Below are 14,323 nucleotides of genomic sequence, written 5' to 3'. Positions count from 1 at the left end.
CAGACACCTCTGCTAACCCTACTGTAGATGTCTTCCCTTCATCTTCAGATAGTTCAAACTGAGCTCATTCTGTTCTATCATGTGACTTTCCTTGTAATTAATCTAAAAACAACTTGAAGGACGCTAGTCTAGTCATGGAGAAGTTCTAAGAATCACATCTACCCAAGACAGCATCGTCATGGTGCAAACTTGACCAGTCTTCCCGGGCGTTTCGATTTCTTCTCCTTCCTCAGGATTGTAATTCAGAAATTCTGGGCAACGTCAGAAGCCCCCAAGAAGGCTGGTTAGCAAACCTCCCCCATGCCTCTAATATCTGTACTGCCCCTCACCAATTAGGAAAAGGCTGTTGAGACATACCACCCCAATAGAAATAATTTCTACTGTGATATTGAGTTAGCAACACCCATTTTTCAATCCAACTAGAAATACTACATTGCAGTTATTTTTCCACCTCAGCATTTCCTGACCAACATGCTTCCTAAGCAGGCCTGCGACTTGTACTTCTCATGGGAAAGGAGTCAATGGCACTGACTGATGTCAAGAAAGGCGGCCTGCCTGCCTGACGAGACGGTGTGAGAACACGATTAGGTAGGTGCTGAGGTGTAAAACTGCTGAGAATACCATCAACACAGCTTTTAAAGGCTAGACAACTGCTCTGTGTGAGCACAGTTCTGGGGGAAAGTCAAGGTAATTTTAAGCAACTGCTTGTTGAAACATACTGAATTGGTTCTTTTCCTTTTCCAACAGTCAGGATTTAAACGTTTCTGTTCTTCAGCCAAAGCCTTTGCTTCTAATGTATACATCCTCCTCTCTTCATTCTTCATTTTCTTCCACCTGTCACCAAGGATCACACTTATGGCTCTGTAAAAGAAATATTTACACAATGCTGAAGGCAAGAGTTGTTCATAAAACTCATGTCAAGTGCTGCTACTTCAGGAAGAAATATAAAATTAAAAGACAAAAATCTTGTCCAACATAGAGGAGGGAAAAGGTCAAGACCATCGTAGTCATTTCCAGTAAAATCTCAAGTCATGAGGTCCATTCATCACAATCTCAGCAATTAGTCTCCTGGAATAGTGCCAATATTTCCAAATGCCAAAGGACATCTAAAATGGCTACAAAATGGATGTTCTACAAAGTTTAAAGAGAAAAATTACTATTTCAAAGAAATGGTTTAAATGACCATTGGCTCTCTCCCGGTCCAGGGTTTACGACATTAAGGCAGACAACAGTCAACGTTAGCAGGATACAGTACTGACCCACATAAAAAGCTATTCTTACTTTCTATCTGTGCCCATAACCTGTCAAATAAGTATGATAAAAGTCTTTTCTCAGTCATGCAATCATTAGTGAAAATGTGGTGACATTAACTATGCACATCTTACTGTTTCCCTCTTAAAACAACTCCAGATAAACATCAGGCCATATTTGTACTATCCCTAGAGGAAACTGGATAAACTCAAAAGGCAGGAAGTCAAACTGTGAAGACATCATGATAGAAATCTGAAGGTATTTCCTATTTATGTTTGTTAACCTGTCCCAAACCTACTAAATAGTCTTATCCAGGACACGTACACATAAACCATTTTCCTTCTATGAAGAGCTTTTAACTATTAATTTCACGATACTTTCAAGACAATTTCAAAACAAAAGATCCTGAAATGAGTGCATGAAGTATAAGTAAGTGACTTTCCGGTAACTGACGGGACACTAGAGAAGCATCTGAGCTTTAAAGGAACAGTAACCACAGAAGCTCTATTACTTAAAAAGAAATTAAATGTTTAGTAAACACATTTTTTAATCCAATGACTTGATGCAATTAAACACTGTACTGCATCTTCCTTTGCTAAAATAAAAACCAGTTTTTGTAGTCTCTGGGTTAAAGGTACCACATATTGGTTGACACATTTACCGGAGAAACAAACCAATAAATATTCACATGTGTATGAATACCCCAATCAGTGATGCATTTGACATAAGAAGCTTCTCTTTTTAAAATGTAAACAAAAATTAAACTCATGAGAACAGATTGGTGGTTACTAGATGCGGGAGATGAAGGGTGGGATGAAATAGGTGAAGGTGGTCAAAAGGCACAAACTGCATTTACCAGTTGGTCATGGGGATGTGATGTACAGTGAACTGCATATTTGGAGGTTGCTAAGAGAATAGATCTTAAAAGTTCTCATGACAAGAAAAAAACTTTGTAGCTAGTATGGTGATGGATGTTAACTATACTTATTGTCATGATCATTTTGCAATATATATACATATTGAATCATTATTCTATACACCTGCAACTAATATAATGCTATATGTCAATTATATCACAAAATATACACATAATATACATACACGTAAAAATTAAGCTCATGAGACATTCAAACCTGAATTCAAAATTGATTGTTTCGGTGGATAATCATTTGACTTTTCTGACGACACTTGTGGGTAAAAGAAATGGAGGTTTTGTTTCTTAGGAGGTTTTGAGTGATTCGTTTTTATACATGGAGAACTTGGTTGGTGTGAGAGGGAATGAGCAGTACAGAACCGCAGAGATGATGTGAGGGCACCGTAACCAGAATAGGAAGGACGTGAGTTCATCTGCATTTCTGGGCTTTACTGAGGACACCTCTAGGTGGAGTCTTGACAAAGCTGGCAGTTATTACAAATTGCTAATGTCTGCATATGCCATAGTGTGACGGCTGTAAAATCAGTACATCCTTGAGATCTGACACAAGAAAGTGCTAGGCTTCTGTATAAAGCTTTCCTATGAAGACGGAACTGTCAGCTGTCAACAACTGTGTCTGTCCTCTAACAGGCAAATGACATTTAGTACTATTTTAGAAGGCAGATCCTTACCCCTTAGTAATCTAATTATCTACGTAGGTATTATAAAATTATTACACATAACCCTAAAAATTCCACTTAAACTTTTTACTTTCAAGTCAACCTAAGAAAATGGAATTCAATAATAAAAGCTACTGAACATTAAGTTTAACTGTCCCAGTTGCTGTGAACTGCACTGAAGTGTTAATTATTACAATCAGAATCACCACTATTTTTACCTGTTATCTTTCCCTGGATACATCTGAGTATATTCAACTCTGTATTTTTTGGCAAAAAGCATGAAGGCATTCATTGGTCTTTTGCACTTGTTAGGAGAAGTGGCACTCACAGTCCCTGAGCTGTGGGTTTTGACGGCTTTCGCATACAGAGAATTGGATGAGAGCTGTGATGGTCCAGGGGAGCCACAGTTTTTACTGAATCCAGATCTTGCAAAGTCTTGACCGCCGGGTCCTCCGCACGACAGAGACGCACGGCGCTGACGAGCCATACTACTTAGCACGTAGACTGCAGAAGAATCCATAGGCGTGAAGTCATAGCTTAAAAAAAATTATAACATGGTTTTAATTCAACTTAATTATCTGTTTTGTAAAAACCGGATTTAAAAAAAATCTTTAATGTATGATAGGAAATTTCAATGTATTTCCCCTATGTAATGTTACCAAAACTACTTTAACAACTTCACCACTGACAATTACTTGTAAGATGAAAGCTTATGGATACACTGACTAAAATTGTTTTTTTTAATCTGTGGAGAACACAAAAGTTTCAAAACAAAAGACTTCAAGCACCCCACCCCCGAAGGAGTCTGTTGTAACCCACATACTTCACTCATACTAGTCTCTCCAGATCCCACACCCCCATGTAGTCTTACTTTAGATTTACTTTTTGACAAATTTTATAATCTGACTTCTTGGCCTACAGAAGCCTAAAACTAGAAAATTAAAATGGAGCGGCATGCATACACCAGGCCTGCAGACTAATGACTACAGATGACAAACTGCTGGGGAAGGTGGTCAGAAGCAGTTCAGTGCAGCTAAAGGCACTTGAAAGGGCAGAGTAATCTGGGCCACCATCTGTTAGATACAGTCATACACAGAAGGTGCCAAAGAAATGTATACGCATTTTAAGAAAGGAAAGAAACGGGGCGGCGGTTGGCTCAGTTGTCAGAGCGCAGTGCTCATAACACCAGGGTCGCCAGTTCAATCCCCACATGGGCCAGTGAGCTGCGCCCCCCCAACAACTAGACTGAAAAAACGCCAACTTGGAGCTGATGGGTCCTGGGAAAACACACTGTTCCTCAATATTCCCCAATAAAAACATTTAAAAAAATAAAGGAAAAAACTGTATTAAAATTGTAATACTCAATATATATACTGATAACAAAAGATGAATACAAGTTATGTGTATACATTTTTTGGCACCCCCAGTATCAGTCTCCCCAAAAGGCCATCCATCTGTTATAACATAGCCTAATAACTTAGAAAGTAAAAACCCACATCGACCAGGACTGGCCAGACTTTGGTACATTCAGTTTATACAGGCACGGAAACTCTTTCTTCAGATCATCTCTTATCTCAACAAGCTTGCTTGGAGGGTATCGTTACTGTCTCTTTCACGTGAAGGAACAAGCTAAGAAAGATGAAGTCCTACCGCCCAAGGCCACACAGCTACTAGATCTAAACCCAGGTCCGTCTGTGCCCCCCAAAGCCCAGGTTTCCTCACCAACACCATGGTGCTTTCTCTGCATTGACACTGGCTAACCTCAATTGAACAAATAATATTAACTGAAAGCATCAGCTGAAAATTAGAGTCAATGTAGACCACAGTCTAAAGATACACCTGTGAGAAGAATTCTCTCTTGTTCCAACTGTGTTAACTCCTTCTGCTTCTACTTTTTATCTTAGCAGAAAACCTTGTATTCATTTTTTTTATTCTAAACCCAACTCCTACTTCTCTCCCTGAAACTGAAATTCTGGTAACACATCAAAACAGGTTCATATTAGCTATAGGAATAGAGTCTGCCTAAGGGAATGCATATGAGGTTGAGTTATTCGATCTAGAGCGAGCTAAATGAATGAGGTCCATGCCATTAATGGCACGTAGTAAAAATGAATTCGACCAATTATCAATCACACAATGGCTGTTTTTTAAGGGTATTACATGAAATAAATGTACTTAAAGTATGACTCCAAAATCATCTAATGAATGCATAGCAATCAGTATTATGTCAGAGAAACACTACCATAAGCTACTTCCAAATATAACTTAGAAAAACAGCAAACTTAAGCATTATGAATAAATCTGACACAAATTAATCTCTACTGGGGCAAATATTTAATTACAATGTAAAATATCAAAATATTTCATATAGGGTAAGACAACATGGATGGACCTTGAGGGTATTATGCCAAGTGAGATAAATGCGACAGAGAAAGACAAATACTCTATCATGTAATATGTGGAATCTAACAAAACCAAACTCATAAAAATGGGAATGGCGGTTACCTAATGGGGGTTAGGGGGATGGGAGAGATGATGTTTAAGGGTACAAACTTGCAATGAGTAATATGTAAGCCCTAGAGAGCTACTGCACAGTGTAGTGAATAGACAATACTGTACTATAATCATCTAACTTGCGAAGAGACTAGAACTTAATAATTACAACCACTAAAGGGATGATAATTATGTAACATGACAGAGGTGCTAATTATCCTTACAATGGCAATCTTATTACAGTATATAAAGGTATCAAATTAACATGTGGTACACCTTAAATTTATACAGCGCTATATGTCAAATATATTTCAATTAAATTTTTTTAAATAGAGTAAGCTAACTACTGAAGTTTGAAAACTCTACCATCTAGTGGCAAAAATGTAACCATCACCTATTTCCAGTATGGATACAATTTAAAGCAGTTTGAAATATTCAGTCGCAGATTTCTGCATTTTGACATAACTGCAGCATAAAATATTACAAAGAATACCTGAAAAAATAACCTTTTGCTATACTACCTCACTGTCAGTTTCTTCATTATCTGTAGTTCCTGAAATGTGCCTTGTTTCACACCTCTGCTTTCTGTACATGCCATTCCTTAAGCTTAAAATGTCCTTTCTGACCTTCATTGTCTAATTATTACTCTTAGAGAAAGACTCCGTAATAGTGGAGTATCTACTGACAATGTTATACATATATTAATTCACTTACTCCTCCCTTCAATATTATCCTCCTCTTACAGATTTTTAAAGAGCCAGAGAAAAATTAACTTACCCAGCTTCCATAGCAATCTATTGCAGAGGCAGGATTTGAACCCAGGCAGTCCAGCTCCAGACCTCAGGTTCCTACCAGACTACACTGCCTCCATACGTGCACATGTACCAATCCATTTCCTTCTCTAGGCTGGAAACGAAGAGCCAGGCCCATGTCTTAACTGATTTTAATCCCCAATGTTTGGCACATACAAAGCTCTCAAATGTTTGATGGGTAACCGAGAGGGTAAAATAAGTATTTTTGCAAAACATAATGATGCAAAATTATAATTGGGTTCAAATCCCACCTCTGCCACTTACAAGTAACATGACCTTGGGCAAGTTAAACCACCTAGCCTCAGTCTATATTCTGTAAAATGAAGAGAATACATGCTGTGCAATGTTGCATAGCTGCAAGAACAATGCATGTATGAAAACGCTTAGGGCAGAAGCTGGCACATAGCTCCAAGTCTCGAATGGGCTTCTTCAAATCATGCTCGCACTTGGAAGCTTCCTTTCCACAGGAGAGCCAGCACTACGTCTAAGAGCTCATCAGTTTATTGCTTATTTCCGGTCCTTAACTAGCTAGAATCTACTCAATGTCTTCCCTGTATAGCTTGCCCCAAGTCCCCCAAGTGGACAAGGGAATTTATTCTGCGGTTCCCAGTTCCTTCCTAAATTAAGTATTTCTTCTTTCTGCCTTTCTTTCCCTTCTTGCCCTCCTTGTATCACGCAGCGTCTCCCCCTTAAGCAAGCCATAATCTAACCCATAATGAAAATTTAAGTCAACTTCACGTTGCTCAACTTGTTCATGGTTTCTCCTGGATGAAACCACCCATTTGCACTCCTTTATGGGGAAGGGAAAAGAGGGGTGCTGCTGTCACTCCACAAGAAAGACCAGTGCAAAGGTCATCATAAGAGTGATTACTACTCAGTAGGACCAAGCAATGAGAACTTGCCATCTTGGAAAAATAGGAATTAGGTAGCCAAGTGTTCCTTTTGCTTTAAAAGACAATCTTGTGCACTACGCAATCCCTGATATTACATATATATATAAAGCATACAAATAAATGAAGGAACCCAAAACCTAAATTAAGAAACAGAATATTTCTAACATCATCAAAATTCCACATTTGCCAACCCCCCAGAGATAACTAGTCTCCTAAATGTTTATCATTCTCTTACTTTTTCAATAATTTTATTATAAAAATAATGCATTATTCATAAACACAACACATACATACTATAGCAGCATTAATTATGGTAATGTCAATTTATTAACATGTGATACATAATGTTTCGCTGTGCTGAAAAGGTATAATAGGCCTGACTGCTATCTTTTCAAAGGTTTACAAGGTTGGCCCTTAATTAGCATCTGAAAACTTGGATTTCGGGAAGGTTCCCATGATTCCCACAACTGAGAACAGTGGACCAGTTCCTGAAACTGTATACAAACAATATGGTTTACCCTGAACACCTGCTTTCCTTTTGGAAGTTTGGAATGTTGGTAAGTGCCAGCCTGAGGCAGCCTATATGACCAGCTCTCGGTAAAAAACCTGCTCAGTGTCTAACGAGATAGACACTTGGTAGATAACATTTCATACAGGTCATAACTCACTCCTAATGGATATAGGTTATGTCCTGTGTGACTCCACTGGGAGAGGACTCCTGGAAGCCTAGCTTCTCCCAGACTTCACCCATGCCTTTCCTTTTCCTGATTTTGCTTTGTATCCTTTCACTGTAAGAAATCCGAGCTGTGAGTGTAACTATATATTGAATCCGAGCCCTCCTAGTGAAGACCTCCAGCGTAACTGTGTGGTATGTATTATATATATTATATACTGTATAGTGCAAATATATTTATAATTTTATTACATATATTTCCAAAGAATATGATTCCATAAAAAATGGAATCACTGTGTATATTTCTGAGACTGATTTTTATTAAACATTATTTCTAAAGTTGATCCATGTTTTAAAATGTACAGCTAAGGTTCATTCATTTTCCACTTAACATAGCTATGACCTTATTTACACATCTCCCAACTCATGCCCACAAGGGTACATTATAGAGGAATGGAATTGCTGAGATTCAGTGTTCTTATAAGGCCAAACTGTCTTCCAAAATTTTGTTTACACTCTCACCAAAACAAAGGAGCTACCACTGATCTGTATCCTAAGAATACTTAGTATCAGAACTTAAAATTTTGTCTCATTTTCTAATTTTCCGAGGAAAAGTGTGTATGAGCGATACAATCAAGCAGCATTTAGACTGCAATGTTGCAGTTGTTATTAAGCATATGGCCTGTGTTTTTAAGCAAGCAAACAATAAGCATTTATTTTTCAAGTAATGCAATGTTTCCTTAGGAAGGGAAAGGGGCCTTTCACTAGGAATCCAGAGGCCTGAATTCCAGCTTCTGCTCTGCTTCTCGGTGACCCTCTCTCACTTTCCCCCTTTCTTGTTTCCCTTTTTGTCTCAATTTTTTTAACTTCTTAATTACAACTGACATACATACAATATTAGTTTCAGGTGTACAACACAGTGATTAGACATTTATGTAATTTACGAAGTGATCACCCCAATAAATCTAGTACCCATCTGACCCCATACATAATTACTATATTACTGACAATTATATTCCCTATGCTGTACTTTACATCCCCATGATTACTGTGCAACAATCAATTTGTACTTCTTAATCCCTTCACCTTTTTCACTTATCCCCCAACCCCCTTCCCATCTGGCAACCATCAAAATGTTCTCTGTATCTATGAGTTTGTGGCTTGTCTTTTTACAAATATATTAACCTTATATTTTATTGTGTTAATTGAATGAAAGAAAATCTAGTCCCCAGCAGGAACTCTTGAGAATTCTCTACCTAATGCCTGTGGAATTGATAATTAGCTTAAAGAATGAGTCTTAAAATCCCAGATATTTACATACAGACTTTCTCTGGGTACCTCCTGGGAGTAGGGTGGCCAATTGTCCGTTTGCCCAGGACTGACAGGTTTCTAGGGATGCTGGACTTTCAGTGCTGGAACCAGAGAAATTCTATGCAAACTGAGACAGTTGGTCAACCTTCTTGAGGGTCCTATTGTGCCACTTAACAGCAACATGATCACAGGAAAAATCACTTCCCTCTTAAGTCTTTATAAATCTCAAATTTCCGCTATATTTGCTATTTGTTAAACCATGCAACTAATGCCCTTGGTCAAAATGAGTATTAAACAAAGACAGTTAACTAAAGAGAAAAAGATATAATTAACTACAAAAATATTAAGAGACTTATGGACTGGTTAAAAATAACTGGCCAGATATAACAATTTTTTTTTAAACTATCAAAGCCGATCTATTAAATTCTTGATCATGTAACCTGTTGTATTTTTCCTAATCTAATCCTAAATGAACTCACTTTTCCTATATGACTATTCTATGTAAAACCCCATGAGCTGTTGGTTTTACTTTAATTACCTAATATTTTTTTCACTTAATCATGTATATGTACTTCCTCTAAATGGTTCTTTTGTAATTCTCAAATCTTTAAAGGTTTAACCTCTTCAATGTTTGACTTAGCAATCAGTAGGGAGATTAAAGGTAAACTTCGGCAGAAAAAGAAAACTGACCCAGTATTACCTTTTAAATGTATCAAAAACACCTGAATCATCAAAATTAATGGCATCGGGGTGTCCAGGAGGTAGACATACATCACCAACATGAATCTCACAACACGGAATGCCATGCTGTACCACGGTCAAGCTTGGATAAAACGATGACCAACCTATAGTTAAATCAAATAAAAGCTGCATCAAGGATGGGGATTGACAGAAAGCACCCTATTATATGACAGATATATCATTTCTGAGTCTTAAAAAAGAAAGCTTTTTAAAGTAAGTCCCAAGACATTTTCTAACACAAGTCATGGATCTTTGCCATAAAGCCAAGTACTTTAAGCAACGCAAAAGCCTTCCGAAGCGTAGTTTAATTCAACATTAATAGAGGCTATCAGCACTTCCATCTTCTACAAGATAGTGAGTGATAAATGATGATGAGTGAGACCATGAAATACTCTCTGAATTATCATGTTTAACATGGTGGTATTGTAATAGGCTCTGAAGAGTGATTCAGGTATATAATAGTATAATTGGTAACCCTAAACCAAAATGCAATTACTAGAATACTCCATTCCCCGAACTATATACCAAGGTAAGAGAGCATATTATGTAGTGTGCTGCACGAATCTAAAAGTTTTTCATACCCACAGGAAGCAGAGCTTGGTCTGACTACCATACTATTAAGACACATAGCATATAAGGCATTTCCTATAGTAGTTTTATTTAGTTTGAAATTTTCTCTTCAATTTTTTTTCCTTGATCATCAAAGATTTATGCCACAAGATAAAATTATGGATTTAAGATTTCTTTAAAAAGTTACTACAAATTCAAATTGAAGGCCTACCTTTATTTTTAACATAGAAAGGGTGATCCAGTTTACACTCTACAGTTAGTAAACCATCTTCCACTGTACCAGGATCAAAAGTCAGCTTCAGTACAGACTCCCCAAAGGATATACTTTCTTCATGTGATAACAGTTTTAGACCATCAGAACCATAGCCCTGAAAATACATGTATACAGTGAATGAATTGGCAATGTTCAATTCAACACACAGTGAAATTCCTATTATGTAAGACTTTGTGGAAAAGGCAAAAAATAAACAAGACAGGATCTCTGTCTTTAAGAAGCTTTTATCCAGCAGTGAAGAAAAGCACATATATAAATAACTACAATATAAGGTAGACTGGAAAAGGCATTTTAATTCAAGTGTAAATAATGCTAATGGAGTTTAATAAAGGGAGACATTAATTCCAAGAGAGATTAAGGAGGCTTTCAACTCCCATTTGAACTAGGATTTAAAAGAAGAATGAAATTTTTAGAAGGTAGAACAGGCCTTACACGAGGAGTAGTTTTAACTAACTATGCTTTGGGGAGTGCTGAGTATTTGCTAAAAATACAAGCTGAGTTCAGAGTTGGGGCAATTAAGACTGAAAAGGAGGGGCCAATTAGTAAGTAAAGGGTCTTAGAGACAAAGTGCTTCAACTTTCCTTTGAGAGGGTACTAGGAAGTCAATAAAAGTATTTCTATTAATATGACTGTTCACTTTGAGATAATAATAAAGAATATAGAAATAATATAGAAAAATTTACCTCTAGTATTCAATTTATTTAAAGATATAAGAAGAGACACCCATCAGTCTTGAATTGACAAGTACAGTGGTGGTAGAACTGGGATAAATTTAAATTAAGCATATATTTATTGAGTATTTAGTATATACCAGGCACCAGGCTCTGAAAATACAAGCATTAACAACACATGATGTCTATCCTTAAATTCAAAACAAAGGAGACAGATATGCCAACAGCCAGCTATAGTATCCAAGCATTACACTAGTACATGAACAAAGTAAAGAATGAGAGAGAAAAATGACTGTAAAAAATCTTTAAGGAAATAGAACTGATAACTAAACATGAAGGGATAGTCCACTTCATGGTCTTGAATCTGGCAATCAAGGACACCAATACCTTTAAAAAATGAGGGGAAAAGTAGGCCAGGAAGAGGAAGAAAAAGATGACTCCAATGTTGGCTGTACTAATAAGCTGAGTTTGAACAACGGACTGATATTCATACACAGATGTCTAATACGCACGTGGAAACATGCAAGTAAAGGCTACAGACATCTATTGGTAGATAAGTGAATTACAGAGCCTCCTACTTCTTAGACCTACAAGCCCTCAAAAGTAATCCAATCCCATTTTACAGATCAGGAAGCCAATCCCATTTTACAACACTGTGCCAGATGTTGCAGACATGTCAAACGGAACAAGCAGCAGTCTCTCTAGAAATCAGAATGCCTAGTGGGGTTAACAATCTGCCCAAGGTCAGTCACACAAATAGTTGCTGGAAGAGCTAGAAGAGCACCCAGGTTTCCTGGCCCCAAGTCCAGAATGCTCTCCTCAGACCCCACGGAGGTGGCGCCGACATGATCACAGAAGGAAGTGGCTTAAGTGCAGAGGAGCAGAACCTTGTCTGCCATTCACCATTCTGGGCAGACAAGCCACCAGTCAGAAAGACCGAGATGTGAAAGAGAATCAAGGCACTGCCTGCTTCACTGATCAAGAGAAGACAACGTCAGGAATTAAATCACTGTGCCAGATGTTGCAGAGATGTCAAACGGAACAAGCAGCAGTCTCTCTAGAAATCAGAATAAAGCGAGTAAGCTCTGAGAAAACTTTAGTAGAGTGGTAACGGCCATTCAGGCTAAGGCAAACTTCACTATAATGAACAATAACAGCAAGAGGGAGAAACTAAAGGCAGCCATGTCAGGATTAATTTTCTCAAGAAACTCAGTAGGGACAGCAAGATCAAACAGGAATTTTAAACAAGCGTGCTACACATGCCCAATCTCTCTGCCCACAGTGGACTTGGAGAAACACAAGATTTCACAGACAAGGGTGTCAACTGTTTTTATCCTACTACTGCCCACTACTGCTTTTGCTTATCAACTTAGAAAAAGCTGGTGTTTTATGGAGTTACTTAAAAAATAACTTAATGTAAGCAACTCTCCGTTACCCACAGGGGAATTAACCACGTTGTAGATTACCTAAAACAAGTCTTTGGTTCACTGATTGATTCATTCATTTTTAATGCCAGTTTACTTGTCCACCTCTAAGAAAGTACAGTTATACAGGTAAATCTAAAACCTCTCCATCAGGCTAAGCAACAATAAGTAGTCACAAAACCGCTACCTAAACTGTAAGTTGTCACTTAAATATGAAAGTAAATGGAGGATACTCCTGTAGGTGAACAATAAACCTTATGTTTCGCTTTGAAGACTTTAGTTTCGGGAATCCGACCCCAACCTTGTGCGCGCCCATTTGGAGGCGGTCCTCACTGCCACGGGCTTCAGCTCGAGCAAAGTCCTCAGCATCCTGCCACTCCTTCTTGCTTCCCTTATGAAAGCACAGGCGTGTGCCTGCAGTGCAAGCAAAACAAACATGAGATGTGTGACTAGCGTGCTGCACACGCAAGCTGTGAAAAACTCAACTATGGTTTTTTTTTTTTACCTTTCAAAAAACAGTGCCAAGCAGTTGAAGGCCAGGAATTGCACCATCCCAAATCATCATCATCTGAGAGGGAGGACATGCAGAAAATGCCAGATTCTGACTCACTATTTGCCTGTGGAGAAAAACATTGTACACTTTTTTATTTTTAAACATATCTTGTTACTATCTGTCTTTATCTCAGGCCTTCAGGCTTTCTCCTTATTAGGGGATAACTTAATCATTCTAAACTTAGGGAAATACAATGCCTTTGAGAACTGAAGATTTTGAAAAGTTCTAGTTAAATGCATGTTCCCACTTGTAACAAACTCTCCTAGCAGTTCACAGAGCTGTACGCGAAATCGAATCCCGATCACTAGCAGAACAATGAGACACACTTTTGCACCTGTATGTGCCTCAAAAGACGTTCTGAAAGAGGGAAAGTTAATATATTTCAACTGTTGTGCAAACTTTGTCAAAGTTTAATCTCATGACTCAACTCACCCTTTCATGTCGGACTGGTGTTTCCTCCTTCCAGTGATGAGGGAAGGCTGGCTCGCTCTTAGAAGAGGACGACACTGGTGGAGGGCGTGCATAGGAATGTAAGCTTTTGCTAGTAGCTATGATGTGGACAGGAGAGGATCTAAAATAAAGAAGTAGTTTTAACCATAAAGCACAGGTCCTTAAAGTAGACCTTTCCTTTTGATGAAAAACACTTTATATTAGAAATGCCAACGTTATTACATATAAGACACCCATGGAAAACACTAGCAAAGACATAGAGTTTTCATTTAGAATATGCTGTTCCTTAACTTCAACTTCTTACCTAAGCCCTTTTCACACATTTTAAACACTGTTTTTTCCAGATTTGACATTGTATTTTAAATTCTGAATTAGTTTCATTTATTCATTTATTTTTGTATCAACAAGTACATATAAATGTGCATATTTTCATTCATGAAGAATAACCCCCGTGCAGGGCTCCCTATCCACTTTTCTTCTACTTTGAGATATAGTCACTAAGTGTTAATACAAGTGAATCTAGGCTTAATACAGCCAACACTGAACTCTGTATCTACCAACCACCTGTCACCAGTCAGGCACATGAACTACCTTAAGCTAAAATGCTTCAACTT

General features: G+C 37.9%; 1 protein-coding gene across 2 annotated transcripts in view; it reads right to left on the bottom strand.

Moving 5' to 3' along the window:
* Window positions 1-14,323, bottom strand: part of HBP1 (HMG-box transcription factor 1) — a 30,201-nt gene that overhangs the window by 1,464 nt on the left and 14,414 nt on the right. For both annotated transcript variants that reach the window (XM_019745324.3, XM_019745326.3), the window contains exons 4-10: window positions 13,692-13,830; window positions 13,212-13,323; window positions 13,008-13,120; window positions 10,549-10,705; window positions 9,727-9,871; window positions 3,063-3,380; window positions 720-861 (exon numbers count right to left, since the gene is read on the bottom strand). In XM_019745324.3, coding sequence (XP_019600883.1) covers window positions 720-861; window positions 3,063-3,380; window positions 9,727-9,871; window positions 10,549-10,705; window positions 13,008-13,120; window positions 13,212-13,323; window positions 13,692-13,830 — 1,126 coding nt within the window. The remainder of the gene's footprint in view (window positions 1-719; window positions 862-3,062; window positions 3,381-9,726; window positions 9,872-10,548; window positions 10,706-13,007; window positions 13,121-13,211; window positions 13,324-13,691; window positions 13,831-14,323) is intronic.

The sequence above is a fragment of the Rhinolophus sinicus genome, chromosome 4 (genome assembly GCF_057876585.1).
Source record: "Rhinolophus sinicus isolate RSI-liver-muscle chromosome 4, RSI-T2T, whole genome shotgun sequence".
In the NCBI taxonomy this organism is placed as follows: domain Eukaryota; kingdom Metazoa; phylum Chordata; class Mammalia; order Chiroptera; family Rhinolophidae; genus Rhinolophus; species Rhinolophus sinicus.
The sequence above is the reverse complement of the archived record's forward strand: the minus strand, read 5'-3'. Positions and strand labels throughout refer to the sequence as shown.